Consider the following 19,456-nt stretch of genomic DNA (forward strand, 5'->3'; position numbering starts at 1 on the left):
CAAAGTTCAGTCTTGCTCTTTGAATCAGCAGTTGACAATCTCACTTAGTTGCTGATCTGGAGCTTTTGGTCAAACAACATGGTCTTCATCAGCATATAGAACTTCTTGGTAACGTTGGCTTGAAAGTGGAGTTTACATTCTTTCCTCTGGCAAAACTATCTCTCCTCATGATTCATTTCGTAGCTGTTGGAGCTTTCAATCACATCATAGATAGTAAAATAAAGTGCATTTCTGTGACAACTTGGCTGACTCCATCTCCATCTGCTCTTTCATACACTGGTGTAAATGATGACCACTATGATGCATAGATATCAGCATGTCACTGTCTCCACCTACACTCAACCAGCTCTCACTGGAGGAGTTGTAACTGGGTGAGGACAGATGTTTGGGCAGCCGGCTGCTCCTGAGTGGAAGTTGCGGCTGCCAGGTTTGGGAGCCCTTGACGGTGTTAGAGGGAGCAGAGACAGAATTCCGTCATCCGCAGGGAGCTCTGTTGTCGAGCTGGGCCTTGTCCAAGACTCGTGTCTAAACATAGCTGGCCCAGGGTAACACAAACACCTGCATTCCCTTTGGGAGGTTAGAAGGGCCAGTACAAGCGTACTCAATAGCTGACTCACTTTACACTGTTGTATCCTATTCAGGAATTTGATTCAGACAAAAGGTGTGAATCCTGCACGCTCGAGAGTCTCTGAGTGTGTGTGTGTGTGTGAGTGAGTGTGTCTACGAGTGCAAGCACATGTGCGTACAAGGTGTACTTATTCGTGTGGACATTGGTCTGTAAGCTTACACTGTTGTGCGGATAAGATGTCTGCCGTTAATGGAAGCAGAGGATGGAGGAGACGTGGAAGGCGGGGAGAGTTTGGTATTTGCTGAATGTGATTAAGGCAATAAAACAGTAACAATTAAATTAGGCAGGTATCTGTGCCATCAGCATCAAGACCCACAGTAAATCAGGCCCCACAGTTATTATCGGCATGGTTAAGCACGGCGCACTGCAGCGCCGCTCCCTCCTCCCTCACATGCATTTCGAAAGTGATGACTGTTGAATTCTCAGAGGAATATAAAATAAATATGCAGGCTAAGTTACAGCATGCTGTAATGTTGACATGGACACACATTACACAGCTATGTTATGTTCTGCCGAGGAATTGCAAAGCATCCAGGTATGTACTTTACATTTTTATTTTCTATTTGAAAAAACCCCAGACGTGAGTATCATGTGAGCTATACCAATGAACCTGGAACGAAAAGTTAAGGATAAACCCCAGAAAGTTGTGAATAACTTCAGAAAAGTCAGGAATAACTTTCCCCCCCCCAACTTCTTGGATATCGAGTTGCTTTTCAGGGTCATTTTCAGCTTGTCATGGTCGAATTGATTTGCATGTTTGCAGGATCGGTGCACTTTAATGTACAATTTTACAACTGTGCTATGAATTACATAACTGATTACATTTCAGGTGCTGCACCAGGGCACTTACTGTACATTTAATATACTAACACTACATAGTGACACTTCTTTCTTTCACACATTTGAAGCATGTCTGGCTGCCGCTAATGTAGGTATACAAATGTCTCTGGGAATTAGCTAACTCCAAGGTTCGCAAAGAGTATGGTTGATTGTAGCGTCAGTCTGAAGCAAACAAACAATCCAGCCGTAGCAACAACAACAACAACAACAACAACACTGGGAATATAAGTGTTGGGAGGATTGGATTGTTGTTTGCTGTAGTGTCATGCACGGGATGGGCTTGTGTTGTCGCTCTGTGCATGGTTGTGTGTGCAGACGAGGGACCTGATTTGCTTTGTTTGTTATTCTTTCTCTTCTCTCCGGTGGGTTCTTGTTTGGTTCCCAGTAAACCCTCTGTGTCTTCATCAGAGGCTGGTTGAGTGATTGTGATGTATGCCAGTTAGCCCTCCTACCATTATATACAGTAATGAAGATGTTCCGACCCACTCGCCTTTCCCTCTCGGAGAGTGTTGATTCCCTGAGTGCGGACTGAAATGCATGTCCATTACTCTTACTTCATTCACACTTTCAGCACCACTTTCATCTTCCCCTTCCAACCCCCACCTCCACACCAAGTCCTCTGCGATGCCCTGACTTCCTCCCTCTGTGCTCTCCCCTTGAGCTATGTTCTGGCAAAAGTTCAGGTATCTGTAGAAATATATCTTATTTCCATTTTCAGGCTTAAAGTCAGATTTATTGAACCAGTGTGGCAATCACGACGGGGGTTGGAGGCAGCAGAAAGCACTGTGCCTTTCACCGGTGCCCCCACCATCTTGGATCCGTGTCTCAAGTGTCCATTGAATTGGAGGATGGCAAAGTGGCACAGTTCACATTGGGAATGGATGGCTCTCTTGGGGATGGAAAAGAGGCCATCCGTCTAAGAAGTACTCTGTCCTTGTGCCGTATCTGATCTTGGGTAGACAGAGTGTATTAGCACTGAAAAATGGCCCCACACTGCTTGACCAGCTTCCTGCTCTCCTCTGTGATATTGCTCTATAGGGGGAATTTGTGGGGGGGGGGGGGTGGTGGGTTCTGTCTAGTTGAAGCTTCTCAGGCAAGCATTATGTGGCCCAAAAATCCCCTCTCTACCAATGCCCTGAACTCCAATAGTGCACGAGAGTCCTGAAGCGCTTGTATAAATTGCAGATAAATCTAAATGGGAGACTATGAAACTGGTGGAGAGTATAACCTTGAAGTATCAAAAGATATTAGTCTGTGTGATATTATGTAATCCTACAGTGGATTGTGTCAATGACAGAGAGCCAGACAGCGGAGAGAAGCAAGATAAAGAAAGAAAGAAAGAAGAGAGAAGGGAAGAAATAAATTAGAGAGTGGGAAAGTGCCAGTTTGACTCTCTTTTATCTTCAACCTCCAACCGTTTTTCACTCTGTAGTTTGTCAAACCAAAAGAAAAAGTCATCTCAACCACCATTGCATCTTAGCTCTTGATACCCCGGGGAGAAGTCTGATTTTAGCATTGATCCAGTGTCGTAACAATAGAGGTGAAATCCCTTTACCGGTGCAATAGACGTCCTGTCTACGCTATGCACCTACACAATCAAATACAAACCTTGTTTTCCACAATATCACTGCCCTCCCTCCGCCTTTTCTTTTTCAAAAGGGCAGAATCCATCAAAAAGGCAACATCTCTGTTTTGCCACCTGTGAGTGTGTTGTACATCCATTTCATTTCCCAGTACCATTACAAGATTCAGAGCTGGCCAATTCCCTTCGCTATCGATTTCATTCCATTTATTTTTTGGTCAGGTTTTTAAAAAGCCTCCCACACAGAAGAAACATCTCTTGACAACTCACTTGAGTATCACACTTCGAGAGGAGCCGTGCAAGACTTCATGAGAATAGTTACTTTCCATTTTGTTGTTTCATCACAATTACAGATGAAGTAGGAACAGAACATCTAATTGATTCTAACAAGTGTAACTGAGAACGCGCCTTTCAATAAGCTTTAATAAACAGAGGAAACGGATGAGAGGAACGCAGCTTTACATACTTGATCTTGATGAAGAACGGTCGTACATTAAAGTGAACAAAGCTGCTGCGTGATGAGATGTTCGTTAGCTGTGCTGTTTACCAATTTATTTGTTTATTTTTTCTTCCTTTGTCTTTGGTCTAACTTGATGTGATGTATTACAAGTTATGTTTCATCTACAACTGTACTTTCAGCGGGGTTGTTTGGCCATCAACATGTGGTTGGGATTATAATGGAAACAGTAAAGTATGATGATGAATAAGATGTGTGTGCTTTGTGTATTTGAAATAACCATTATTTGTATTTTATTACAAGCCCAGTGTCCAAGAACTTCTGTATATGTATGTACAACAAAGTTATACAGCCCAGAGGTAGTACTCTTTATGTATAGGTGAAACGTTAGCATTTGAGGATAAAAAAGTAAATAAACTTATCTGGGATTTTGTAGATTTGTCAAATAACCACATTCAGTGTGGTGATAAGGTTGTTGGACATCTTTTATATAGCCTACAGTAAAAGGTCTACAGGGTTAGATGGAGCATGAAATGGGCAGCTGTTGATGTGCTACTATGAAAGGTGCAAAGGTGTTCTATTTGTACAATTGCTTCACAGAGCATTGAAATCCCTTGACATTTTCTATGTTTCTTGCCGTTGCAATTTGAAGTTAAAATGAAATGAAATGTGTTTTATTTTGTCAACAGCCTTGACACAACAGCAAAACTGAAGACAGGTATTGAAAGTGAAATAAAGACTGGATGGGGCTAAGAGAGTAAATTCTGAAGAACCGGCACATTCTTGTTCCTGAAGAGTTTACTGGGGATTTCCCCAAACATATCATCTCTCTTCACGATTCACAGTAGAAATGATGTGTCATCAATGAACATTATTTTTGCATCTTGGGTCAATTCTCATAGTGAGACTTGGTCAGTTGAGTTGAATGTTCCCGTCCAAGATACATGTTTCCATCTGTCCACACAATAGAGAATATCTCCTCTATCCATATTCAACCACTATTTTACAACACACACATAAAAAAACAAAACACTAGCAGACCCCTCGGGGGAGGGGGGGGGGGGGGGGGGACCTGCCTTCCGAATGTGCAGCACAAGCCAATCTCAGAAAAAGCTGTAGTCTTGACAGCTTCATCAGATGCCATGCACATTATGTTTCCAGCTTTCCTCCAACACGCTGACGGAAGTTTAATGTTCAAGGGAGAGGATATGACCACAAAGCAAGCAGCTATTCAACAAAGCTCTGTATTGCTTTTTTCTTGCTGCAAACCAGTGGAACAAGACAATGTTTCCCAAATGTCATTATATATTTATCAGCATGACAGTGGGCTTTTTTGGTTTTGGTTTTCCTACTGTGGGCAGATATACTGGTGTCATGGCATCAGGAGAAGAGAGTCCTGCAATGATTGATGCTTTCAATAAAGAATCATTCAATTTGACTTCATGTAATCATTTTGTATCCACCAGATACAATGATTAGAGAAAACCTCAATTGATGTTTTTCCACCATTTCTTCCGATTTTAAAATGACACGACGGTTCAAGTCTCGTGCTCTCGAAACACTTGGATATGATCTCACCTGTAGACTGTGACTGGAGGGTTGGCCTTTGCAGAGCAGTGGAATTTCACATGGTTGCCCTCAAGAACAGGCTGAGGCTCCACTGAGAGATTGACAAGTGGGAGATCTAAAAAAAAAACCATAAAGACACAAAGACAACCAATTAAAGAACTGGCAGCTTGCTCAAACATCCTGTAGTGAACTGTATGCCAGAGACAAACGATATATGTTGTTGACATATAAGTGTTAGAAAGAAAAGACATAGCAGACATCCTGGAGAAAGTAGACACCTTATAAATAGTTTAGAAAACATGCTCAAAAGAAAGGAGCCAAACACACTGACATGCTAAATAAAGTTTTCTTCAGGGGACCTACATTTTCCAAATGTTTTTTCTTGTGACCCAAAACTGATGAGGTAGATTTTGTTTTTGTATCTAGCTGCACCACACATACTGTACAGTTGGTAAATATGCTGCTCTTAAAACCACAAGGAAAAGGTGTCTTTATTTAGGATTATCTTAATGTGGCACAATGTGGCAGCATTTAAAACAGTTGTGGCAACTTATCGCAGTTTGTGGCAGCCCCTTTCTCTCCAATAATAGAAGAATAATTTGATGCCCTATTTGTTATCTTTGTGCAACCCACCTATTAGGTCTAGGCCCAGCTGCTGAATAGCACTGCAGTGTGTTTCACAGGTGTGGGAGAGAACATGCTATTTGTATTTTTTCACATTCATTAGCATAGTTATAAGGAGGAAATCAAAAGAAAACTCGACTTGATAATGAGTTTCAGTAAATGGCATTTTGAAAACAGTGAATAGTCCATAGTGCAAATTAAACAATGAGCAACCTCTGTGATACAACACAATTAAAACAATTCTTAGAATAACAAGCAAACAGATTATTCAAATTGAATAACAACTTCATTTTTCCTAATTGACAAAGGTGGGATTCCTTTTGAAGATACATTTTAATTTCCACATCAGTCCCGTCCCATGTGAAACAAACAGCTCTTTACCCCACAGACTCAGAGAATGAATTTCAAGTAGGTGAAGCTATTTGTCAGGTTTTCTAAAAAAAGAGGCTGGTACTGTGTATTTAGTTGAGAGCTTCAAATGCAGCAAGGTACAATTTCAGTGTATTTTTTAAAATGTTAATGGGGAATCAGGTGGATGGAGAATTTCCTATTAAAAACAAAATCTTAGCCGTCAAGGAAACCAAACATTGTCCGACACGGTTCGTCACGGATTTTCCTTCTCTATTTAACTTTCTAAATGTTTTCGCACAATTAGCTAACATGGGTGTCTCGTGTGTACATCCTTGGAAAACAGTCTGTATAATTCAATCTGTAAGGCTGAGTGTGAATTGGGCACTTCCATTCATATTTTAAATGACCTTAACCCCATGGAATACTACTGGAAATACACACTGTGACTTCCACAGACTCAACCTCTACAGCACCATAGCCGTGTGCCATTTGAGGTACCAGTGATACACAGGACAGGCATCCTGGGCAGTTGATTAGTCACATAGGGAAAGAGCTGGTTCTGGGTTTTTGAAGCTGGTGCAGCCATCTGTTTCAAAGGTGTACTAAGTCTATCTCCTCTGTGTTCAATAATACTAATGTACTAACTGGGGACTGTGTTTGGATGTGGATGAATAGCAGTAGTGGGCATGGAGATCCACACAGAATTAAAGAAGCACACAAACAACGCTGTAATGAAGCCAAACAACACGATAGTTATGGAGAGTGATTCTGTGTGTGTGTGTGTGTGTGTGTGTGTGTGTGTGTGTGTGTGTATGTGTGTGTGTGTGGGCATGAAGTGTAGCAAAAAATGTTTTTTACCCTGTGGCTGTGCAGATGCTCTGGGCTGGCTCAGCTGCCACAAAGCCCCAGAGAGGGAGGTGGTCCAGGTGCCGTATTCCTCCCGACTCACACACACCAAATTCCCTATCAGGAGACTTATTTCTCTCTTAGACTGTTGCCCCCCCCCCCACCACCCACACCACCAGCAACCACCTTACCACTTTCAAATCCATGAGCTCCACCTGTGCCAGTTCTCCCCAGGCCAGTAAAGAAAACAAAAACATTGTGGATCCTGGAAGACTGAAGGCCACAGTGAACCACCAAGTCTTTCTCGGTACTGAGCAGCCATCTGTGTGTGTCTGTGTATTTGCATGTGTAGGCACATGTTTAAGGCGGATATGTGTGCATATGAAAGGGCATGTGGGTGTCATTATAAAACAGAGAACCTATCCAGGCCTGGAGCACAGTAGGTGTTTTCAGCATCGCAAGCGGTTAATTGCTTGGACAAAAATGTGGGAAGAGGGAACCTCAGGGGCAAAATGACAGATGTGGTAGTGGTGGAGCTGGTAATAAAATCCAACAGAAAGCTGGAGAGTACTGAGAGAAGCAGGCATAAGAAGAGAGTGAGGGAGATGTGGAGGGCGTGTCTGAGCCAATAGACACAGTGTATGTGTAGGAACTAATTGTAGAAGCTAATTCACAAGCCTTTCTCTCTAAAAGTGTTTCTATATTGTACTTTTAAATCCTGCCAACCCTTTTCTCTGGTCTTCTCGCCAAGAGACTTCTAAGGACACAAATGTTCATTACTGTCAATCTGGCTTCTAATTACCATTATTTTCAAATGATTGAGGCGTTTGGACTGACCCTCCCTTTAAAAAAGACCCCAGTCCCGCTCAGCGAGGGGTAATGTCACGACTGCTTTACATCTATTTCGAAGTTAGACGAAGCAATTTGTTGGATAGTTATATCTCCCAGAAGAACCACAAGCAAAGACAGCGATGGGAGCAACAGCTGTCAAAAGTCTGCCAGCAAAACCCTTTGGTGTGAATCAGGGACAGTCGCTTCTCTAACCCTTTGACCCTTCAGATATGACAGACATCTACTTAATAAAGAAGCCCATTTGCCACTTTGATGTATAAATGCATGAGCTACTGAGCGAGCGAATTTGAGGAATCATGGAACAGCACATCAATATGCAAGATTGTTAATTCCTCCCGTTCGTCAAGGGGGAGGGAAAGAGGGGAGGAAGGATGGATGAATAGAGGGAAACGGGGATAGTGGGACTGATCGGAGCTACAGTGAAAACAACAGGATGAATGGGGGGGGTGGTGTTATACTTGGCCGACAGCTTTTGATCGGTTGGTTCAAAGTAGAGACCAGATGGTGTTTTTTGGAACTTCCAACTTCTCTCTGTTTACTGGAGATAGTGCCAACATAAATTGTTTTTTCCCCTTTTCTTAAAGCTCATTTTCCAATCTCTCCGGGTCACCGTAGACAGCTGTTCTCCAGTAGGACCAGCCTCAAACTCCAGGAATGTCGGCTGCTTCTGAAGGATGGGGAAGCTGTTTGTGGGCCATCCGCTTGTGGCTTATAGCCTCAGCAATATGGACACACTGTCATACGACTGGCTGAGTGGAATACTTGAGGGAAGAACAGACTGACTGAGAACCTGAGGTCCAGCATATTGATCATGAGATATTCAACCGTGGAACAGCAAAGAATTCACTCACTTTAATGAAGGCAGATGTTCTGCTATTTACACATCTGTCTAAATGTGTGCACGAGCATTAACTTTTGCAACTGATCCAATCCAAAGAAAGTCGTCAAAGCTTTGTTTACAGCATCTGATACACTTTCAGGGCATTGGAAGTGTGATATCGGTATTGCGGCACCATTAGAGCTTAGTCTAATGTACAGACAAATCCAGAGCCTTTAATGCTCTCTTATCTTTACACTCTTTTCCTCTCACTCTCCAATTCTGTCATCTCCCTTCAGATGAATTTGCCATTATCTGCTTGATTAGGCAGGCAGAGCATGTAGCTGCTCCCAAAAACAAATCCTCCCCAATTGCACATCTGCATGTTCTTTATTAATTAGTCTCAACAAATGGCATTCATCCCCCCCCCCCCACACGGCTCAGCTTGTTTGCAAGGCAAACACACAGAGAATCTTGGCTTCGCTCGTCCCTCGCTGCATTCATTTCCCACTATGTGTTTGAAAGTGTGTTTTTCTATGTGGGGCAATGCTCTGCGGATATGCAGCTGGACTAGAACACATTTGAGAAAGATTTTAAGTTGTGTGATGAGTGGGATGAAACTGTGGCATCAGAATCATCTTTCACTAGCAGTGGTGTTATGCTGAGGGGTAGCAGAGTTTAGTGATTAAAGTCCAAAGGGCATAATGCAAGAGAAGTCATGCCGCTGGAGGAAACAGCATCAGGGGGTAGCCTCCCCTCTGCTATCAAATAATTACAGTGTGCTAATGGACTGGTGTGGACAACTGAAGTCAGCAGTCTATCCAGGGTTCTGAATCACCTCGGTTGGCGCTAAATCCCTCTCATTATGGCAACATCACCTGAACATACTGTATTTAGATGCTAATTTGTCCAACCCTTGGTCAGATAACTCTGTACGAACTTCTGTGGGAATGAAAATGCTGAGGTGGATGTAAATCATAAGCATTAAAGTCATGATAAAATAAAATAGCGTGGTGAAATGCATTGGATTTCAGGCTGGTTTAAGCTGTAGAGCAGTGTGCTCGGTGGTGTTTAGATTACTCTCATTTGGATTGCTCCGAGGATCGAGCAGAGAGAATATAGGGCACCTAGACTTAGAGGTGAGCAGAATACGAAATGTTGAGAAGGGCAGACTGGCTGAGAAGATTTTAATTACTTTTGTTGCCATTAATATTATCTCACTAATACGATCAATTAGAAAACTCCGGGCAGGAAAATAAACGAGTCTATTAATTCTAAATATTGGGACTTGCAACAGGAAATGCCAGCATTTATTCAGAGAGTGTAAATGCTCAGTGTCCACGTTCAGGGACATTTAATTTATTGCTGTCTTATTGAGAGATAGATCAGGGCATCGATATCATTTGTTTTTGCCAGACACCCTGTATTAGATAGCTGTCAAGTCAACATTTCTTACTTGGTATTAGGAAAAGGGAAATGTTACGACGCTTAAAGCTGTATCATGCAATAAAAGCAAATGCTGCTTTTACAAGACTCTATGCTCTAAACATTGGACTTCGACAAGTGGACCTGAGTGTACCTAGCTTTGGCTTCATACCCCTGAACAAAAAATGGGGTAAAATATGTACCCAACGATAAAAAGGGACTTCCAAGCCAACAAATGATTATGATGCAAGTAAAAAAAGGCATTAATCCCTCCATCTTTGTTACAGCAGGACTGGTGTACAGTGTGTGGACAACTTAATCATAGAGTTCTGGCAACAAATAGAAAATCTTTATTTGTATTATTTGTTTGATTCTCAGAAACTGAAGCTACCCTTTTTGATTCGCCATCAGCCAATCATACGTTACTAAATTTAGACTCTAGCTCTTGCAAAAGGCAAACAAGTATCATAGCGCTTTAAATGTGGATGGCAAGTATCCAGCTACACTATGAGTGATGAATATGTGAATAATTGCACCAAAATATAAGCAGCACCCAACAGACCTCAGTGTCATTTAAAAAGCCACAAGGGGAAATGTGGTAATGTCTGACGTAGCCAACATCACAACTTATGCTGAACATATTTTATATCGGCGCTGACCACACTACATATGCATTTCTAGAAGCATTTAACTCTGCCAACCCGGATTGTTAAATCATGATTTGCTTCCTGCTGTACAATAGAAGAAGCACCCAGCACAATTGAAAAAGAAAAAAAAGAGAAGAGATTGTCAAGTGTTACATTTACTTCACAGGCTGACATGGAGCACCTGAAGAAACCATTGCCTTGATAGGCAGCGTGATGGCTTTCTGTGAGAGAGGCTCACTAAGAGAGTCGCATAGTGCAGGAGAAATAGAGGTTTTTCTGTTCCCCCTGCTCTCCTGTCTGGTCTTCTTCCATTGCCTGACAGAGATGAACACTTTTTAAATAAGTGAGCTAGGTTACCACAGATTCTGACCATTAGTTTTCAGGTGAAATATATTCTGTTGACAGCTTTTCTGGCAGTGCAGGGTTTTGGATTACATCATTTAGGTGCTTTTTCTTAAATGATATTATTAACTTTAATATGAAAATCAAGTTCACATGGAAACTGTGAGCGATAAGATCTTGGGTGTGTGTTTGATTTGTGATGTCGCCCAGTCCTTTCTCCCATCTGTCTCCCCTGCGTTGTGTGTTGTCTTCTGCAGGTGTGAGCTCATTTCAGAGTCTGTGAGTCTGCGCCGTGTCCATCCTAATCTGTGCTCACTATCCGACTGTGTCCCAATTCAGGCTCTGGATCCGCCAAAGTCTGCATTTCTAGACTACTTCAGACAGGCAGACAAAGCCTGTTCCATTAAGAAAAGAAAACTCTTCTCCTAATGAGTCCAAGAAACCCACATGTCTAAATTTGGAGGCTATTTCCAGGAGAGACACTTGAAAACTATTGAATAATCTTGACCGTCAGATCTGCTTCAGACTGGCCTTCAGATCATTTAAGGGCTCACCGTCTTTGGTTGCATAAAAGAGGACACAGCCTTTGTGTGCTGCCTTCTCTGTAACAACAGCAGCTTCCCATCAATATTTACTACCCAGTTGTCCTACCATCCCACCTTCTGTGTGGGAGGTGTGGGGGGGGGGGGGAGGGGGGGGGCAACCACATAGCCCAGACCTATCCAAACCTATGTGCTTTTTGGTCTTTCAAGATAAGGAGGTCAAGTTTCATCTGCTACTGTTCCATCATTTATTCATCCAGCACCTGTTTTTTTTTATTGTTGAAGAAAAATTGCTTCTCACGAGACTTCTTCTTTGCAATGCAGCTCATATTTAAGTGCTTTACTGATTTCCAACCTCACAATACTCCTTCCTTACAATGTCCTCGTAGTAAACCGACTTAATCTAACGCAAAAGTAGACATACGTAAGACACAATCTGGAATCTGAATAAACCTTCATAATGCCATGTCTCTACAGTGGATACTAATATATTATATATACTTAGTGTTAGCTGCATGTGTCTGCAGAGCACTTTGCAGTTCAGTGTTTTGCTCAAAGCGTGGATATGGTGTACATCTGCACCACAGCTTATATTTGTGTATCTTTGAAACATGCAATGCTGTTGTTGAGCCAAGAACCTTGTAATTGAATAAGGCAGCATTGAAATACAGCAAATTGATGCCCAACACGACTGAATCAAAGTTCAATTACAACACGTTTCATTTCAGGAGAAGCTTAATTTGAAAGTGGTTCTTAGTACAAACTCCGGAGGCTCTGCTGAACTGTGCTGAACACTTTACCTGTCAAGTCTGAGGAAGATGCTGCGGGGAGTGAGAAGGAGGGAGAGAAACAAGAGGCTAAGCCTTGTGGGAGACAATTTGAATCTCGACAATTAGTCTCTGCTGTCGCTCAGTTTGATCTCACGCTGTGAAAAATGTTGTCGGGAGCTTTAATTGTGTAAAGAGCACATTTTGGAATGCTAATTAGAAATCTGCTGCACTCATTTTTCAGGGTTAAATCATACATTCAGAAGCGAGGATGATGCTATGATGGCAAGCATTTATCACAGACACATCATTATACATGGTGACAAATCAGTTTACATGTGGGTAGACTTCCCTCTCTGACTGCATGACAAAAAAAAAGGACGAGGACAAACTGCAAGGGTTGCAAACACTAACAACTGTTAATCATTTTTACTCCCGCGCCTGAGTTGGCCTGATCGTGCCGTGCCCGCTCTTTCCATGCTTGCCTCTTGTGGTGCACATAATGAAAAGAATGGAGCCGTCAGTCATATTGACTCTCTAAATAGCATTTTCTGCTTTATTAGTCATACTTAATGGTGGAAGGGGCCATGAGTGATGCACAATCCCTTTGTTCAAAGCCCCTCTCTTACTGTGAACGGTTCTTGATCGAAAAAAGATTCCCTGACAATTGAGGCTGAATGTGTTTTACACGCTGGGCTTACTTTGCCTATTTTAGAGGGGAATTGTGCATGCTTTCATCAAAAAGATTGATGGCATGAGCAAGGAAACACAAGAGGTGGAGACAGTGTGCAGAGCACAACAGCCAGCAGGTAGTTGGACCAAAAAAAAATGACAATCTCATTCATTTTTAGATGGACAGCTCCTTTTGATATTTTATCATAACACACAAAAAGTGATGCATCATCAATCCATCCACCCCCCTACATGGTATGAAAGCAAAATAGAAACCAATTATAAATATCCATCAGAGCCTAAAATGAATCCTAGATGTTTACAGAGTGTTAGTCACGTATGCCTGTCAGACAGTTTCACGCCTATACATGTAAGAAATACCTGAAATACTGAGGAATGCATGTCATAAGCACATTTTCTTCCCGCCCTATCTCCGCTGATTGATTAACGAGGGACTTCAAAAAGCTAAAACTTTAAAAAACAAACCTGAAGAGTAAGAGGAGTAAGAGAGACGCTGAAAGGTATAAAGAAAGAGGAAGAAGAGGTATGCTCACGCTGGATGTCAATTGTGACACTGGTCTCCTTGCCGTTGGGAACCGCCTTGTTAGAGGCTTTGCAGACGATCTGCTGACCTGTCTCGATGTTGGAAGACGATAGGTACAGCGTGCTCACGGTGCTTTCCCTCCGTCCATCCCGCAGCAAGGTCTGCAAACAGTGAAGCAAAGGTTGAGTAAAGTTGAAAAACAAAACGCAGGCGGTGGTGTGGATGAGGCCTCTAAATCTAGACCACATGGTGTGAACTGGATTGCCATGCTTGAACCTTGGATTTTCATACTTAATAAACAGAATCTCCACGTGTTTTGATATTGGGCGGTCCAGCCAAACTCTAGAGTCCCATACATATTGGGTTGTGTTTTCAATAGCTCAGATTCAGTTAAATGATATACAAACAGAGGAAAGACATGGAACAAACAGTTCACCAGATGAGCTTTGATGGATAAGGTGTAAACCTGGGAGAAAAAAACAACAACAAAACAGCAGCACATTCATGAACACACACATCTCGTCCCTTGGGGGGTGACAGGCACACCCTCAGAACACTCGAGCCTGTAGTTTTACTGCAAAGCTGATTGATATGAAAAAAAGAAAAAAGTAGGAATATGTTTTTTGAGCCTCTTTTGTGTGTCTGTAGAGCTGCGCACTAGTGCATGGCTTGTCATACTCCACAAAGGAAATCAATCTTCTTTTCAGCGCTCATCCTCTGAGCCCTACATTGTGGAAGCCATCTGGAATCGGTTGGTAGCGCTCAGTAGCTCTCACTCTCCCCAAAAAATGCTCTGGGGAGGGCTCCGGGAGTCTATGTTAACCAGAACAAAGTCACTGACTAGAACAAATTGCGTGGGCAACGGGGCACAGTGTGGTCAACCACAAAGTCAAGATGCATTTCCCTGCCATCTATTTAAAGGAGGCTCATTGTAGCTTAGTGTCTTTGAAGAAAAACAATGGCCTTCCATAGCAAAGTACATCAAATATCTTTCTGATATACAAACAGAAATGCTGACCAAAGGGAGCTCGCACTGGACTTCATTTCATTTACTTGGATTCTTATAGCACACAATACAGCGAGAAAATATTCACACCTCGACTTCTATGCAACATCTCCATATGTTATGAAGCTTTACTTAATGTGCAACAGGTTGGAATATAAACCTGATGTTCTAGAGAGGCACACACGGCAAGCGTACATTACCGTATATTAAAGTGTTGTAAGAAAGTCCAAGAAAGCTAAGCAGAATATACTATATATATATATATATATATATATATATATATATATCAACCACTGTAATCACTACCTGTTCACAAGCCGAGTCAAACTGTGGTTTGTTGTCAGCGTACAAACAGGTGGTAGTTATCTTCTCATTTCTATGCAATGCTTTCTTTTCAATACAACTGCAATCTACCTGCGTGCCCCTTTTCTTAAGGTTACTGTAATCTGAATAGTATAATTAAAACGTCATTAAACCTGTAATTCAGACGTCAAGAAATTTTAAAAATAAATATTTTTATCCAACCACTTTAAGTACCGAAAGCCACCTCTTAAGTCGCAGTAAAATGTCTGCGGTATCGGACTGATATTATAGATGCCATTCATGTTCTAGTGAAGCCCATCTGTATGTGAAGAACCATGTGATGAAATTCATAGTTGTGCGCAAGTCACTTCTAAAGCAAAGCGCATTAGCTGTCAGACGTGGGATATGTCAATGTAATATCCTTTCTGACACAATCAGGATTGTTTCCCCCGTCGCTCTGGATCTGTCTGAAGTCATTAATCTTAGAAAGGGGTTAGCTGTCTGCTGCATTGAATTCAACACCATGCCACATTACAATTTGATACATTTTCATATCATAGCCTGGAGCCCAATGCGAAGAATATGCTCAGTTGGGAGGAGTGGCAAGAGTAAAAAGGTAGAGATGGAAAGGGCTGCTTTTGTTCCCAGGTATATTTTAAGCTGCATCAGGTGATTTCTGAACACTAAAGGGAAAAGGAGACAAAGCAACACGCAGCAATGAGCCAAACTATTACTTGTCAAGTTGATTAATGCAAACATTAGCAGCGACGGGAGAATCCCACTGGCGCTCTCTTTTTGACAAACTGTTAAATTCAGGTTGAACATTTGCCGGCTTTTAGTCTTGGTTGGGTCTCTGCCCATCTACTGCACTTTGTACTATGTTGTGGGGGTATACTTTTTTTAAATGTTGGGATGGATTAACAGCTACCAAGTTTACCAGGACATAACAATAGCTAACCTAGCTTAAAGCCGCAGCAGCCAAGCCAATCGCTAATTTAGCAAGAAGGTGACCTGTCAGCAGAACAGCAGACGGTGGCTTTAAGAAGCCTATCAATCCTGATTATACTAATTAAAAAAAACAGCTGAACCAAATGGATTATCTACTAAATAAAAATGAAAGTGTTTCCAGCAAAGCTAATTCAGTTTTAGCCCTAAACCGGCACCGTGTTTACTGTGAACCTCTATTCTACTTACAGATTTTAACAGTGCTGGTAATCCATACGTTAACCTTTCAAATGGTGATCATGTAGGTAAGTGGATTTAGTAGAAAGATTGGACTTTGTTTACAATTTTGTATAAGTATTTTGATAATTATAGATCAACAAGAAAATAAACAGTTTTTTAAATCTAAAGAAAAACAAAAAATGCCAAACTTTGAGAATGGAATAGAAAATAGGGTAATATATAACTTAAAGAAATACCATAATAATTTGCTGGCTAACATACACATTTACAAATAATAATTATAATACATAAACATAATAATAATAACAGGCTACTAGCAACCGTGCACTATATATTCACCATATCCTGTAAGCTCTCGTGAATATTACACATGTGTAGTATATATATTTATAGATAGTAGTTTTTAAACTAAATTATCAGAGGAGGCTACTTTTTAATAAAATACTAAATTATAATACTCTGCATTAAAATACATGTTTGGCTGTAATGTCTTCAGTCCAATAAATCCCTGTAAGGAAGGTGATGTCTTGCTGAATGTGTTTGATATGCAGGATCCCTTTAGGGATGGCGCTGAATTTACCAAGTAAGCAAAAGCTAATAATTTATACATCATTAATATTCTGCTAACCATCCAACACGCCTTTGATTTGCTATCAAATGTATCTCCGGGTGCTTTTCAATCAGCCATTTTAAATTCTGGACCACACAAAGGTTCTTTAACTAAAACAGCAGATTTCTTTAACATTATACTTTACTGTATGTTTATGTGAAGTGAAAATAGAACTTTTTTTTAACCATGGTCACAAGGAGGTTAAATTGGTTTCTTTTTTTAATCTTAACTCGCCACTTACCTCAAAAAAGATTATTTCAAAAGTTGTTAAAAGTAATTAATTGAAGTGATCTATATTTCAGAACACCCTTTTAATCTTAACCCTGAATCCATCAGGTTAATTAGCTTGACAAATTCATTTAAGATCCTTTAAAAGTCACCACAATGACTTCTAATCCTATAATGTTGAAGGTAAAGAGCCCTTTGACTTAATATTCTCCTCTACTGCTGGAAAAACTATTCGTGTCTCATAATGAATAAACGTTAACAGGTTTAATGCCTACTCACATTTTAATAGGTTACTTTATTTGTAAGTATTTTCACACCCTGTTACTCAATAGGTGTGACGATTAAAATGCAATAAAGTGCTCCAATTACAAAAAAGACTCTCGAAGAGGAAAGGAGAAAAGTAATGAAACTGTGAGGCGGAAAAAAAGCGGCTGCTTTAAACACTTGAAGGGAAAGAAGTGTGGAAAAGAGGAACGGATTGGACACAGAAAAAGGGATAATCATTTCTTCTGCTGAAAATGATATCAATCAACAGTAGAAGCGTCATGTAAACAGCAAAACAATTTGACTTCAAAGCGGAGACTGTACGCAATAAAGAACACACCACATTATGCTCTTTCCAGCAAGAATATCTCATAAAAATGGCATTTAAAAAAAAGATGTTCCAAACACTGAGATGACTCCCCAGGTCACCTCTCAGCGTTCAGAATTGTTTGTTTTTTTAGCACATTGGGGGAGGGGAATACCTCAGGTTTTTCAAAATGATTTGTGCAAAAGTATCATAGAGCAAGTGCTCAAACCTCAAACACCAGAGCTCAGACCTGGAGGCAGTCCTTTGCTATTTGCCGTTGAGCAGATGGGACACGAGTGTTTGATGGAGGAGAGAACATTATTCATTAATTTCCTCTGCCCATATTCTCACAGCTAGTCTTTATATTTGAACCATTCAACTTACTGTGACACGCTTCTGGCACTTAATTATTCGGGGAGTCCCCTATCCTAACGTTGTGTTTATTGAAAGCTACCCTCACTAATGGTACACACTGTATTACTTCAGTGACTCTCTTACATGCAAAAAACCAAACACACATTTGTGTTAAGCGATGGCTTTAATCATACACTTTACTCCATAACCACTCGTCCAGGAAATAGTTTTCTAGGAGGTCATAGAGATGAGCTTTCGGAGGCCTTAGTGGGAAATCATCTTTGGGTCAGAACTATCATTAGATGTGACACCATCAGGAAAGCCATTTCTGTGAATCCTCCACCACATCTGCTCACATTAGTCCTCTTGATCTGCGGGATATGAGAAGACCATCAGAGCAGATGATTATGCTTACAAAATGTCCCCCTACTGCTCTTCGATACCACCCCCAAAAAAAAGACTCATCTTCTTTTAATCGAACCCATTGCTTTTTAATGGAAGGCAATAGAGATGAGAGAGAAGACATACTTGGGCTCAGATACGTGAGCATCCAGCACAGCACAGAATGTCCTCATATCTGCCTTCGCTCTGAGAGGAAGTGAGGGCAGGAAACGCACTCTCCGCCCACCATTAGGAAGCGGCACCTCAAGCAATCACTTTAAAATCGGCCTGGTGCCGTACCCCAGCCCAATCAATGGCATTTATCTGGTCTTTGAAAAAAGCCGATAATGGGATGAGGCAGCGCAGGGAGCGAGGGGAAGGCGGGGGAGGTGTCGGCGCTCTAAAGTACCTGGTGTCTTTATGTCGTTTGTTTAAATGAAAATAGAACATGACAGTTTTGATTGCATGAATAGCCTTAAGGGTGAGTATCAGTTGAAAGTGTACGGGGTCAGGTGATCATGCCACCAGGCTGGTGTGAACAGAAGCTAACGTGTGCCACGGCATCAAAAGTGGGAAGACAGTCTGTCAGTGAGAATCACGACGCGCCGCGAAAAGGTTCAGGCAGATTCCAGAAGAGAAAGTGACATAGTAGATTTAGTAGAACAGGTTGAGAAGATGAAGAGAGACAAATGCCACTGAAGGAGGAGATCAAAACACCAGAGAAAAATGTAAAGTCACTGATAGTTCCCCGGTCTCGCCATCTGCTTGTCTGAGTTGATTTGTACACTGGGAAAAAAAAGGCCAGCCATCTTTTTTTCGGAATCAAAACACAACCTGGATTTTCAAGGGATTTCACTTCAAAACGCAGTCTGGATGCTGAGGTAAACGCCCACCAATGACTCAGACAGTCACTCTCAGGCATCTCATGAGTGTTTAGCACTTTTGCAGTAGTTATTTACAGCAAAGCAAGACGTGCTTAGATGCATAACAAGCTTTGAGAGGGTTAGGGTTAGGGTTAGGGTTAGGGTTAGGTTTGTAACCCTAAAAAGAGAATAAATGTAAAGCCACCGTGCAACCTTCGCCCTCGATCCCACCGCAACCCCGCTCCCAAACCTCGTGTGACACACACCTCTATGCTTACCTTGGAGTACATGGCCCCATTAAGGACCTCTCCATTGCGGATCCAGATGATGGAGGCTGCCGGCTTGGCGTTGTCAGCATGGCAGGTCAGATTGAGTGGGTCGCCAGCCCTTAGGCTCACCACCGGCCCCCCGCTAATGACTGGGTCCTCTGGGGGAACTATCGATACAGAC

At 41.6% G+C, this 19,456-nt stretch overlaps 1 protein-coding gene across 6 annotated transcripts in view; it reads right to left on the reverse strand.

Moving 5' to 3' along the window:
* Window positions 1–19,456, reverse strand: part of kirrel3b (kirre like nephrin family adhesion molecule 3b) — a 144,246-nt gene that overhangs the window by 18,484 nt on the left and 106,306 nt on the right. For all 6 annotated transcript variants that reach the window (XM_029447226.1, XM_029447228.1, XM_029447225.1 and 3 more), the window contains 3 exons: window positions 19,285–19,442; window positions 13,516–13,666; window positions 5,086–5,191 (listed from right to left, as the gene is read on the reverse strand). In XM_029447226.1, the coding sequence (XP_029303086.1) occupies window positions 5,086–5,191; window positions 13,516–13,666; window positions 19,285–19,442 (415 nt within the window). The remainder of the gene's footprint in view (window positions 1–5,085; window positions 5,192–13,515; window positions 13,667–19,284; window positions 19,443–19,456) is intronic.

Source organism: Cottoperca gobio, chromosome 13 (genome assembly GCF_900634415.1).
Source record: "Cottoperca gobio chromosome 13, fCotGob3.1, whole genome shotgun sequence".
Taxonomy (NCBI): domain Eukaryota; kingdom Metazoa; phylum Chordata; class Actinopteri; order Perciformes; family Bovichtidae; genus Cottoperca; species Cottoperca gobio.